The following is a 14,239-nucleotide window of genomic DNA, read 5'->3' as shown; positions in this document are numbered from 1 at the left end:
CTTCTCCCTACTTGTGTCCCTACGTCATGAGTATCCCAAAAGACTCAGATCCACCTGTAGCTAGGTAATTCATAAAGAAAATACCTGTGTTTTGTAACAGGGTACAGGATACAACTAGGAAAACAGAGTCATGGGAAATGGACTCAGGAAATATTACAAACTGGCCTAAGACAGCCAAAAGGGCTAAAGATTTGTCGAGGTTAGAGCTGTTCATCTACAGGATTAGAAAGTGGGGTTTTTTCTCTTATCTTTATCTGCATCCTTACGCATCAAAATTAAAGGGCTTGGAGAACAATGGCAAGGTCCCTTTATTTGCATTTTGTTCTTCCTTTAAATGATTGCTGTTGCTTTCTGCCAGAAGGAGTGCACAACATGAGGCAGACCAGAGGTCATCTCCAGTATAATTCCAAGTAATTTGTGCATGGTCAGTAAACACCATCGTTGTGCAACATGATGAGGGATGAATACCCTAAAGGCTCAAATATTTTCAAACAAGAATTCAGAGCTGCGAGCACTTATGTCCACCGTTTTTAAAAATCTCTGAATTACTAGCAGCATACATACTCTAGGCAGCTGCATGTTTTGGCATGAGCAGATGATTCCTTACTGCATGTGACTACTGCTTAACACAGGCTTGCAAGTCTGAGTGCAACTGCAAGGACAGAACAGAGAAACGGCTAATAGTTACACAGCATGACAGCAGCCAAGAATTTAACTTGTGAGCTTTGTCGAATAAATGAAATACGTTTTTGTCAAATATGGAAAATCTGAGAGACCACTCATACTTGGAAATCAGGCAAAGTGATCAGTGGGACAGCGGTAGTACGTGTAAAAAGAGAGACCTAACAGTAATAACAGACCGTTTTAACAGGGAGAAAACAAAATGCACCGCAAAACCCTACAGGGCTTTATCCGTGGTCCCTATCAGAAAGAAAGAAGCTACTCAACGATGCTTAATGGTACACATTTGGCTTTGGAAATTTTTCCTGCCAGAAAGCCTCCCCCTCTACAGTAAATTATTTGCGAGATCCTTACTTTTTATATCCAGCTTAACTGAACCTTTGTGAAAAACCTGGATAGGGCATAAAATGCTGGCTCATAAGAAAATCCTTGAGAGAGTAATAGACTACTGCTTGTAACAGCAATGTGATGTTTAAAGTCGAATGCTGTGAAGAGGCTTCTTGCACACAAGACACAAGGGGACTGCATCTGTCATGAGACACACTCTCAGAACTGATACGCAGAGGGCAGCAATGATTATAAATTGCTGTAATCAGCATATTTTTTGTGCCTTTTCTCCAAGAATGCTACACAGCACAAGACTTCAAAGCAAAGTGCTAATACATCTCCGTAACGACAGTAGCATCAGATTGTGGGGAAAGGGGTACTGTTGGTCTGAAGATTCACATGGAGAGAAACAAGAGTACACTCAAAAAGAAACTCAGCGCAGCACTGCTAAACAGCTGTGTTAGAAAATAATTCCTTGTCTTGCAATTAAGAGACGATTTCCACTGAAAACACATAGGACATTGGGTTAATAGATTTCTTTAAAAGAAAATCTGTTTTGGCTATCAAAACAGTAAAAGTGAGGAACAGCTGTTTTGTCAGCGAGGACAGATTGTATGGAAGACTCAAATATCAAACCACAAATTAAGCTAGCATTTATTTCTGTTCTATTTACATTTTCAATAAAAGCAAGCAAGCTACACTTGAGGAAAATACCACATACCATGGAGAATATAACACAATCCCAATACTAACCTGTTGGTTTTTTGGTTTTTTTTTCAACTACATGCAAAGTTATTAATACTTCACATTTTCAAGTTGTATTGCTGCATTTTGCTCCATTCTTAAAAAGCCCATCTTTATATGATTTTCCTATTTACATACTTAGCAATCGAAAGCACACTAGATACACAACTCACCATCCATGAACTCTGTACACAATGAAATTCTGTTTTCTACAAAAAAAGCACCATAAAATCCTATGATATATGATGAGTCACACTGGAAAAAAGAAAGAAGAGAGAGAAGCCTGTTTTAAAATTTGCTGTAAGAAGATTATAAGCAAGAATAACCAAAATGAGAAAATCTATATACCTTATAAAGAATTTCTAATTCTGACATTATCTGCTTCTGGAGTTCCAGTGTTATATCTAATGGTATGACCTAAAATACAAAAATCGGAGATATGATCAGAGTTGACAAAAAAAGTGAACGACTCAAAATAAAAACCCCAAAGATCCGTGTATTAGTTATCCTTATGTGAGAAAAGGCAAGAGAGGAATAGGGGGTTGAATGCAGCCATGAGCAAAGGAAGGAAATGGAAATGAAAGGACAGACTTATTTACTTTTAAAACTGTCAATTACAAGTAAACCAAGTTATTATAGCCAGTTTTATCTAAGAAAACCACAAGGTTTGTGTTTTAACCATTTCACCAAGAGATGAGTTACAACTTGAACACCAGCCCCACACGTAATGTAAAGAGCCGGTGTGGTAGATCTGCAGGCTGGTAAAGTTAAGAGCTGCTGCTTATTCACCCAAAATGCAACCGCCTCACAGCTCCTGCTCCTTGCCTGCCCAGCACCGACTCTTCTGGCTGCAAAGACGTCTTGTGAAAAAGCCTGGAAGGCTGTGACCCCACCACGTCTTGCTGAACGTGCCGATGTTAACTATGAGGACTAAGTAAGTACTGCAGAACTGAAAGTCTCTCCAAATGTCTCACTGGTGTCCTAAAGAAGTGTCTCTTACCACCCACTCCTATAATTTCAGTTTCATTAATATTTACCTCCTTTTTTAAAATATAAATTCCTAACATTGTATGAAACAGAACACTTAAATATGCAGAAAAAAATGCAGATGACAGCAGATGGTACGGATGCTTAGGTAAGCATCACCAAAGCATTCCTCAAAACAACCACAAACAACCTGACTTTGAGCGTTCAATAGCTCAAACCAGCCGCTCCCTGCCATGCTTACATGCTTGTCCGCTGCTTCCTTCATCCATGCCCTCATTTTTCATCATTTTGAGCCAGGCTGCTAACCAGAACTACAGTACCAAGTGGTGCAGCAAAGGCGAGGCTGTCTAGAGTTATACATTTTCAAGATTTTCAAGACAGAGCCTCTTAATAAGGATGCTGGTTCTGACAGAACCAGCACTGAAAGTCAACTTTAACAAACAATTCTATGCCATGATTATTTGAAGATTTGCACACTCAATTATTAAGTACTACTATATAAATCAAAATGGACTCCATATGCATTTAGCCAGGTTCAGTCTACTGCCACACAATATTTCACAGCTTAATACTTTAAGCTAAAGGGAAACCAAATCTAGGAAATTTGCAGAATTAGCAGAATAGATATTATAGGCTGCATACACTGCTGACAAAACAGAATACAGAGAGACCATTTCCAAACACACGCGTTTTACAGTATTAAAATCTGTTTAAAACAAAAAACGATAACCTGTTTCTATCAAGAGTTTGCTTTAGGGTTATTTATAAAAGCTGTCACTAAACGAAATTGTAAGTGTAACACAGGGCTGCCAAGAAACGTTTAACACACTTGTCTAGATCAATAATCATTTGCCAACAATATTCACTTACATTTTTCCAGCGTGAAAAACTTAAAATAATTTGCTGGAATACCACCAGTTTTACCTGCTGAATATTAACAGAATTTAATCTTGTCAACAGTACAAAATTAGAATTTTATCTCACTAAATTCTACTCACAGTGAGAAATTTCCCTGCCTCGTTCACTCTGAAGGCTTCACCGACCTGAACAATGACTAGTTAGCATGATCAGCGTCAAATACATCACTGACATCCAATCAACCAGGACCTGGCAAGAAGAAAGGTCTCTGGCTGATTTGCATTAACTATAATTACATACAGACCCTGCATTCTAATACTGAGGATAACCTGCAAAAGCAGAGCTACCCTGTTTACAAGTGTTAAGGATACTATAGGGTAGGGCACGTACAGAAATGTACTGCAACAGTATGGCAAGCATATGTCACCATGGAATAAATCAGGAGATCAGTGCCTCGCTTCCTCTGCGTAACTGTTGTACAGAAGTATTTTCTTCCACCTAAACATGCGTGGCTTGTGTGGCTTACAACACAGGAGAGACATCCATCTGATGTCAAGGTTGGAGGAACCTTCTGTTATTTACAGCACTGGGATGTGGGACAGAGAGAGGAACACAGTGTCTCCGTAGTGCTGCCTTATTCTACATTTGCAATCTCCACGGTCATACTCCCTTTTGTATAAAATTTCCAAGCCTATTTAGAAAATAAAATTTTTACAGGTGAAACAACTTTTAAAGAATACGTGAGCTCACAGTGTTAAGCACGGGTTGGAACACTATTAAAGCAAAAAAACCTCAAAAAACACCCAACCAACAAACTTCCTCGAGCCCATTGCTACCAACGAAGAAGCTGTGAGTAAGGATTTGGCTGCAACTTTCATAACTGTAACAGGGGTAAGCAAATGCAATGCAACATCAGACAACAAACTTTTCCAAAACAGCACCTTTGGGAAGGACTTTGCAGCAAAAAAGTCACTGTTTTTTAGCCAGGCTTATTGAGAGCAGAAAAGTGAAACCCAATTCATCCAGCATAAAATACCACACACCTTTCAACACGTGCAGGAGCGGAGTTTCTTAACAAGTTAGCATCAGAAGCTACAACAAAAGCCTGAAGATCACTAGAGCTCAGCAGGTTGCCACTGACCAGCGGTCCTTGGCCACCCGTGCCTGTCAGGGGGCAACCGAGCCTCAGGGATGCGGATGAGCAGGACCAGTCTAGGGATGGGGCCGTGGGTGAGCTGGGCTGGTTGGGGAAGGTGTCGGGCAGCCAAGCTCTGAGCTCCAGTGTCTGCCTTGACTTCAAACCTAGGTGAAATGGTGCCTCACAGGTAGAGCTGGAAAAGGATGCTAGACAATGGGAGCTTTTTTTCCTAATTTTAAATGACATGGCAGTCCTCTGGGATTCGGCAAGGGGGTCCAAGTACTCCTGCACACCTTCCTAATCAAGTTACTGCCAAAAACATAGCAATCTTGAAATTGCTTAGCATACTTATAACGTACATGAACTCCACATACCTAATATTTCAAGTGAAAAGGGTTAATTTTTAAAAGAGGAATACCTGAGCATATTTCCTCTGCTCTCCACTACACCTTCAGGACAAATAAGGATGAGTTGTCAAGTTAAATACAAGCAGTCAAGTGACTGAATTATAATTTACTCTGCGCTCAATTTAAATTAGTGTGAGGCTATTAAAATATACAGTATAAATACGGCAATTCATCACAAGCTGTCATGGATGACTTCATCTATTTGCTGGAGTGGCATACGTTCCACTAAAGGGAACGAGAGCAAAATCACAGGTCAAATTAAGCTGCTATTCTGTTTTAATTCACTTATTTAATCTGTGGCGACATAATTGTCTTTTACAGTATGTACAACTCAAAGGAAATTTGGGAGTATTATAGTCAGTATACAAATGATTAATCAAATGGTCCATTTAAATGCTAGCTTAAGAGCAGAAGAAACTAAAAGCAGCTGAAGAATGGCAATCAGCCAGTGTATGCTCAAATTTCTCATTCAGATTTTCCCCTCTAATTAGAAAAAAGTAATCTTTGAAAAATCTATTAAATTATCTGCACGTTATCTAGCTGTAAAAGTCACAATATATACGTAATGACATAGCTTTGGTCTATAACAGGTATTAGCATTGGTTTCTTTTCCTGTTCAATATATTTGCAAGATTATCTATCAGCTGGACGCATTTTAATCAACAGGTTTTCAGTTATCTTGTCCTATCAAACCTGTATATTACCATCAGAAAAAGCCCCAAAAATGCAGAACTCCACTTTCACAGATCTATCCAGTGATGTTCCTATTAGCGTGGTAATCGTCTGTCAAAACACTTGATCCATGTGATGAGCGTGTCAAGACGCTGGTGTTACCGTCCCCTCTTTATTGCTGGGTATGCTGAGCCATGGATGTGTTAAGTAATTTTCTTAATAGAGCAAGCCGGCACGATCACTATCATAGCAGGTCCCCTGACCTCCAGTTTGTGAGCATGTTATTTTAAACTATAACAACACACACATGTGGATGTAGTATCTCTTCTGAAATCACACTATAAAAAACATAATTGAGAGTGACAGGACCACCATGAGCAGTATCTACAAGAGAACCCAGTTTCCCAAATCTTCAGGATGCTAATTATCCACCAGGACTAACCAAACCCGTGGACTCCAAGGGAAACAAGGAGGTGAAATTGCTGGGGGAAAAGGCTTTTTGCCACAGGGAGGTGATTTCAATTAACCTTGCAAAGGGTGAACTCATTTCCCCTCCTGCCTGTGCGAATTTTCTCGTGCTCCACCTCCTCTCTAGGCAGCTTCTGAGGGTACCCGCAGCAGCACAGGGCAGGCCGGAGGGCAGCAATGCCAGCGCCGAGCAGAGCTGCCACAGAGGATGCTCTCTGTAGAGCTTGAAAAAGATTACGTGAGGAAGCAATGTAGTTGGTACCAGGGAAAAGCAGCATCCTTCCACAACCCCAGCGTTCAGGGGAAAAGCTTTTTTAGTTCCATACTGAAAGTCGTATTAAACATTATTTTTGATAATTATATCTTCTGTACTTTTGTGCCTATTAGAGAATTCTGTCTTACTCTAACTGCTCATGACAGTTTTAGGAATGACTGTTACCACTTGAAAGGACTTTTTCAAATGACACTTTCAAAAACTTTCTCAAGTGATATTTGTAGTCCATATAATTAGAAGTTATTTGGATATTATTTCAATTTCCATATTTTCCACATGTAGAGAATACTTTCAAATCCAGTAGTAAGCATCTGCTTTTCTTCAATTCATAGGAAAACCAAAAGCATTTCTCCTAGTGGTGGGAAGGGATTTATGTGACCCTCAGGAAAAGCCAAACCATGAGCAGAACCTCATTTTAGTAAATTATACATGGTTGGAACCACAGAACAACCTGAGCCCAAATCCGAAAGTTAACCATACATGTAAGTAGTGCCCAGTAAACAGAAATGCTTCATTTGATGCCTTAGCATAAACTTAGGTCTTTAGATTTCATTTAACACCAATTCTACTTGCAGCAACCAGGTCCCATCACTCCTTCTCTTGCCCTCTTATTCCACCCCCACATTCTTCCAGTTTAACTCAATTATGCCAGAATTTAATGATTGAAGACAGGAAAAAAGAGAAAGGAGACAAAAAGCCCATTTTACAGATTTACAAGTAACTATTCCATAAATTATATCTTTAAAATATACCCCCTTTTTTTAGATCCCAAGCTATTAACTGGAATTGTACAAACGCAACAATTCATTTGTTTTCTGACAGTCTCTACTGATCGTTTAACAAAATCACCAAATTAAAAAAATTTGTTCATACATTAAAAAAGCACATATCTCAGTATTTTTGTGTTGATATTAACTGCAGATTAATAATTTAATTTACAAATGTAATTTCATTTAACAAATTACACACCAGAGCCGGAATATCGTTGTCAGTTGCACTGTTTACCACTGTTTTAACTGAACTTCAGAGCAGACTGGTATTTATCTGTCCACGTAATACTACAGCTTCACTGCAAAGAATGCTAACAGGAAAATCGGGGTGGGGGGATGACACACTAAAATAAATAAATCTGTTAAACCACAAAATCTCCTAGGAAAACAGAATATTATCCCAAAGAAAACAGGCAAATTCTCTTTATTTAAAAATGAGGTTGCAGAGACCTCTGAAGAATATGCCCTCGGGGACGGTTTGGCATTAGCAGAGAAAGGCACTGGCTGACATCCCGTGACCTTTCCATCCCCGCTCCTGCAGCGCCGGGGTTCAGGACAGCGAAGCAGCATCTATGCCAGTCGCTGAAGAGGCACAAACCACAGCTGCACTTGGACATACCCACACAACCCCATGGGAAGACACAGCGGTACCTACACACGGTGCCAAGCCATTCCCAGCGGACAAAACCTGGATTCTTGGAACTCTGTGCTCATTTGGAATTACTAAATTTATGGGCTGGAGTCTTCCTGCATAAACAATGCGGACTTCAATGCAATAAAACAAATTGAGATCTAACAATCAGAGGGAGGGGAAGGAAACCAAGGTCAAGAAAGAATGGAAAGAAAGAGAGAAAGAAAATTACTGTAATATCTTACCTTTACTGCTAGTATTTTTCCACTAGGGACATGGTATGCCCTGCATGAGGGAAAAAATTAAATAACTTGAGATCACATAAAATTACCTCTATACATATGTGCAACATGTACACACTAATTTCACAGAAAAATGACTTGCAGCTAATACGTTTTACATTAAACCAATTTTATACATAATTTCTAAAGAAAGACTGATGAAAACAATTGATCAAAAGAATATACTTACAATGAAACCATTTAGCAGGGTTTTATGCCTGCATGTTTTACATAAAATCTACACATGGAAGACTTTCGTGCAGCATAATAGAAATCTTGTAAATATGAATTTATTCACTTTCACATTTTCTTTAATGAAAAAAAATTAGGATATATCCATTATTCAAGAATCTTCATGGTAAACAAGGTTTATCACACAGTTTGCCAGTCCTACAGGTATTTTCAGTGGCAAGACAGTGGGATACACAGTTGTATCAATTAAAGTGAAGTAAAACAGATAATGATTCTTTTTCACAACCTAAGGACGCACAGAAAGTACCAGAGGAATGGATGTTCTGCATTTGTATTTAAGATTAGCACGTATACACGCACATAAGATTAGAAAGCATTATTGTTAATGCTCACATGTACCCAAAATAATTTTCCACAGTACTTCAAGAGCAGTTTGTCTTAATTTCTGAAGACAAACATTTATAATTGGCTATTTAACAATGACTTGTGTATCCCTAACCATGAATGCGTAAGAAAATAAAAAGGTAGGTGAAAAAACTGTTGACTAAAAATCCAATGTAATTTTGCATAAACCTAAAACCATTATAGGTTTTCCTCTTCACTAGTTTTAGTGTCTCATACTGATTTATAACACTATGCACAGTAATGTCATGTATGTTGCACTAACTTTAAAGAATTAATAGCATTTTACCACTATATACCTCTAACAATTATTACTGAAGAAGAAAAAAGCTGTAATAGGGTTTTTTGCATGCAAAATCATACATAGTACAGGGTGAGAGTGTTGTTTAATCTTATTTATAACCCTAAACGCTTGTATAATTTCTGTTAATAGCTCGGAAGTTTCTAAAAACTTCACCTTAATTTAATAACTCATGGATAAACATTTATGTAACTAAGTGGCATTAACTTTCAGGAACAAACACAGCTTAAAAAGGCATACCAAAAATCAGTGTTATTTAATATCAGTACAATGTGCAAAAAGCGAATTCATCAGACTAAGCTTGAACAGGCTGGTAGCTGTATGCATAAGCAATGAACCCAACGGAGTAAATGAACTCTGCTGTAACTATGGATGAATCAACAGTAGCAAAACATTATGGATTTAAGATCAGCAGAAATGATAAGAAAATGAACAGGTTGAGATAGCATGCTTAACGTCTGTTAGCTTAATATGTACTGTGCCGGACAGTTTGGCAACTTAATTAGCTTGTCAAGAAAGCTGATCTTTTTTCCATAAGAGAGATCTCCTGTTTCCAAGTGAATTAAAAGGGAAGACTTGATTATTTAATTATGATGCACGCCAATTCATCCGTGGAAGTTTGGGTTAAATTTCCAGCAGAGGGCAGATACCTGGTTTGGTTTACAGAGCACTGACAGTACCAATTTAACATTTAATTATTGCTGAGAATTGGATCACAAAGGAGATACCATGCCCATGGGTACAGCGTGTCCAGTGGCTTTGCAAATGGCATGCTACCTGGGAGGAAAGGAATTTGTTTACTCCAGACTGATCCGGCATCTCGATTGTCCTGACCTTCCTCAACACAATAACTGTAAAGTGATTAATGAAGTTTGAATAGGAGCTTTGGTTACACCAAAAGACAACCGTACACCTCTGTAGTGTTTTAATTAACAGCTAACACTTCAAATTAGTCTGTAGTTGCTACAGTAATTACCCGTTCCAATGAGCGTGTAGGGAAAACGTTTTTGTTAGATATTATGTAGAACTGTAAGTTGGAATTGATCATTTTGGTTACAGTCAGCACAGCTAAAGCCTGAAGATTTAGTACCCTTATGTAGCTTCAGAAGGATGCGCTAAAAAAAATACCCCACAGAATAATTTGCACAGCGTGGAGAAAAACATACTTTTTGTGCATACTGCACCTGTCAGTAAGTCTACAGATGTCTACGAGGAGATTAAACTAATATTCATACTCTGTAAGTAATATGAAGGCCTCATCTCAAAAGAGTAAACTCTGAGAGATTTCACTGTCACCACCGAAAGCAAATAAACAAACTCATCACTGTAGAACCAGATCACTAGACGAAGCCAAGTAGCAAAATGCAAAAGGTTCCCCAGCAACGCTGTACATTTCAGTGAACACAGACTCAAAAATCTTCCAGGATGGTAGGCAAATGATGCTGCCTAATAAACAGTTACAACAGCAACTCCTCTTGCTAGGAATGCATTTGAGCAGTGCCTAACAGTAAAGACAAGCGGATGTTAAAGACGAGTGAAAACAGTTGCTAAATAGCTACTGAACAACTTAAAGACAAATGTAAAGAGCAGAAATTAAATGCACTGAAATGCAAAATATTCAAGGAAAACACTGTTTTGACCTTTGCAAAATTTCATTCCTTGCAGAACCAAGCTCTGGGAAAACAAGCTCATTCCTCTACCCTTTTTTGTCGGGGTTTGGTTTTGGTTTGCTTTTGACCCACTGCAAAAGCTGTAACAGATGACTGAGAGCAGGTGGCTATAAATCATTTATTGTTAAGGAGAAATCGAAGAGACAGTACTACATCAGAGCACGCCAACTTCTGCCATCAGAAGCTGAAAAATAACTTTGAACACTTGATGCCAGTGTCAACTATTAAAAAATAGAATAGTTATTATTTAGATTTAGTTGCAATTTGCCAACTGCAGGAAGCAGGTTGCTGGGTGCGTTTCCCCTTCCCTGTCTCTCTCTTCATTACATTAGGAATTTGTAAGACAAATGCCACAGCATGGAGTGCTCTTTTTACTCTCTAGAAAGGAAGCTCCTAACAGATGTTGGGACAAATAAAGAATATATTCTTACGCAGGCCCTGATCCAGATCATCCCACCCGGGGTAGTTGGAGAGCTGCATCTACCGTAAACTTGATGTCTTATTTTTTTAAGTGCAAACTGATGGTAATGGTATGAGATTAATCATCACCATAACAACAAATTTCTCCAATACTAAAAATACTTTTAAAATACACATTTTTAACAATGACATAGTATTTATTAAAATAGTAGAAAAAAAATAAACACAACAGCAATTAGGCAATTCATTTGGTGCCCATTTTCTGCACATAAAGAAACCAAAAGTCCAATAAGCTGCACCTATTTTATTTTCTTGAAAAAGAGACAGTTGTTTGCTATGGTATCCACAGCATTTTTTTAGGCAGAGGATAATGATCAAAGTATTTTTTTTACAGGAAAAAAAAAAAAAAAAGGAAAGCTCAGGAATCCATTTTGGGATACCAATCCTACAAGACGATAAATTCTTTTCGAATTCACCAAAGTCTGACTGCAAATAGGTGATGTGCATCTGTAAAAAGACCAGACCGTGCAAAAAGTTGTAGGTGTCTCTAACCAATCTGCAGTGACATCTTCAAAGTGAACAGTAAAGGCTAGTGACTGAAAATTGCATCTTAAGTCTCAGGATATATATGGGAAACTAGAAATTCAGTCATACTCATTTGGCCCAGAAAATGAAAATTCTCCATGGAAGCAAACTGTTCTTTCTTGTGTTCAGAAGTATTTTTTTGTTTCTATGACCAATGCAGAGAAGAGACAAAACCTGCACTCACTTTAGTAATGCCTTTAACGCTGCTAGATGAGGAGAAAGGTGATGAACAGTATGGTAGAAAGAAGTAAATGCAGGTGCATCCCTTATGCATATTAGCAGTACTTGGTGCAGGGACCAAGCTAAAAGATTGTTGCTTAATTAAAACCAAGTTTTAATAACTTACACTAGTAGCTCTCCCAACAAATATTTTAAGGGTTTCACAAAAGGAGGAGGAAATCTTCAGGGAGGATGGAGGAAAGACCTCCTCAGGAAAAAAAAAACAATATTCCAGCAACAGAGGCTGTGTGGTAGAAAGCACTGCACAAGCTCCAAGAAAGAGGAAAAATGGAGCAAGAAAGCTGAAAGGTAGGGAGAAGGTGAGCTTTGGGGGGCCTGCCCTCCCCCCTGCTCTGGCATCTGTGAGATGGGGGAAGCGGCCGACATCTCCTTTTGGGAAGTTCTCCTAGTGATGCACAGAGGTTGGCTTCAAGCTACCACATGTTGGGTAAGGAAAGGATAGGCAGACTTCAAACACCGCGGATTTCGAAACCTTCCCACTGGGGAAAAGAAATGTAAATCTCTTCCTTCACACTCCCACTGGAGTTCGTTATTCTGAGCCCCCTACATCTATTACATTGAACAGTTTCTAAGCAAGACTGGCACAGTTGTGTCAAATATTTTATTAACCTTGACTATTAACCATATCCCTAGACAGTTAAAGCCCTGAAGGGACCCATGCGAGCCAAGTCCTTTAGCATAACTTTGTTCCCTCTAACTCTGAGGATCGAGAGTGCCCCTCGGGGAGAGCCGCAAAGGCAGCCTGCCCAGCTCCGCGGCGAAAGCTGGGTTATTTTGGGGAATAAGAAAGACGGTGTGAGCGAGCGCGCACTCTGCTTGAACAAAGCCCTCCAGCTAAGCCGGAAAAACTTCTGATGGACTGTGGAGCATGGCATGTGCATCCCTTGTGTTCCAGAAAATAAAAATCGATATCATGGAAAACTAGAATAGGGCTTTGGGGGAACTGCCAACTCCTCGGCATCTCTCCCCCCGTATATAAGATGTGTTTCTACAGGAAAGCAAATTTAAAAATGAAAGCGTCAGAAGCAGCTGGTTTCTGCTTTCAAAAGAAGAAAAAAGTAACTGAATTTCACATTGTCTGCTTTGTTCTTCTGGAGGTCTACTGCGAAGATAACCACAGGTGATAAGATGCTTTAGCTCAAATCTCTTTATGGAATAAACTACAGCCTGTCCTAATAACCAAAGCTAAAAAATTCACATGCCAAATACGGTGAGTTTCTACTTGCTTAGTTCAAAAGGAAAACGAATAAAACCAATGAAACAAACATGCACAAGCTTCTTAATAAGCAGCTTAGAAGTCAAACAAAAAACTTCTCCCTCCTTCAACTTGCTAAGACTAACAATTTTATATTCTTCCTGTGAGAAATTTTACCTAAAAGCACAGTGGGGAGCTGCACTACTTGCTGTGATTGTGGTATAATTTCTTCCATGGCAAGCAAAGAACGAACCTTCAGCTTTCCACATGCAGGCACTCAAGAGAAACAGCAATTCTGAATTTGTTTTCTAATTTTTAATTGTAAAGCATTTGCCCACATACGAGTGACTTGAGGACGGTCACATCAGAAGGATGGACTGAGTATGCAAAGGGGCCTGAGCTTTCTCAAACAGCTTTTCCTAACATATACAAAACCTTTTTACTACAAACTGAGTTTACTCTTTTCTCCAAATGTAAAATAAACACAATACTAAGAAGCAAGAATTCATTAGAATTATATCATGCTGCTAATGCTGATGCAAAAAAGCACTGAGGAAGCCTGCAGCAGCCTACCACGCAGAAGATCCTGCTTCTCATTTTCACCCTGGCCACCAGGATATATTTTTCTATTTTTCCCCCAATAGCCACAGAAAAAAAATTCTAATCAATAAGATATTCCTTGGCAAGACCAAATGATTCAAGGGAAAGCCATGACCTGTCTGCTATGCCAATGAGTCAGTCCGTTCCCTTATTTCTAGAAATATAACTCACATCAGCAAATATGACAAAATTATATACTGGCAGTACTGTTACGTTAGCGATGTGACCGCAGGATGCAGGGATGTAATGCTCCCCTCTCGCTGAGGTACCAGGGAAACTTATGGCTAATGCCACAAACTCGGATCTGCTGTAGCTCTACTGGCTCACAAGAAGTGTTGGTGTCATTCTGCTGAACGATGCTTTCAGCGGACAAAAGGGTGGTTGAAAGGGACCTCT

The 14,239-nt window shown here is 39.1% G+C and overlaps 1 protein-coding gene across 5 annotated transcripts in view; it reads right to left on the bottom strand.

Annotated features, from left to right (window-relative positions):
• The window catches only part of MAP2K5 (mitogen-activated protein kinase kinase 5), a 140,913-nt gene that overhangs the window by 86,340 nt on the left and 40,334 nt on the right, over positions 1-14,239 (bottom strand). For all 5 annotated transcript variants that reach the window (XM_056345546.1, XM_056345547.1, XM_056345548.1 and 2 more), the window contains exons 9-11: positions 8,203-8,242; positions 2,101-2,169; positions 1,926-2,007 (exon numbers count right to left, since the gene is read on the bottom strand). In XM_056345546.1, the coding sequence (XP_056201521.1) occupies positions 1,926-2,007; positions 2,101-2,169; positions 8,203-8,242 (191 nt within the window). The remainder of the gene's footprint in view (positions 1-1,925; positions 2,008-2,100; positions 2,170-8,202; positions 8,243-14,239) is intronic.

Source organism: Falco biarmicus, chromosome 7 (assembly GCF_023638135.1).
Source record: "Falco biarmicus isolate bFalBia1 chromosome 7, bFalBia1.pri, whole genome shotgun sequence".
Lineage (NCBI taxonomy): Eukaryota > Metazoa > Chordata > Aves > Falconiformes > Falconidae > Falco > Falco biarmicus.
The sequence above is the reverse complement of the archived record's forward strand: the minus strand, read 5'-3'. Positions and strand labels throughout refer to the sequence as shown.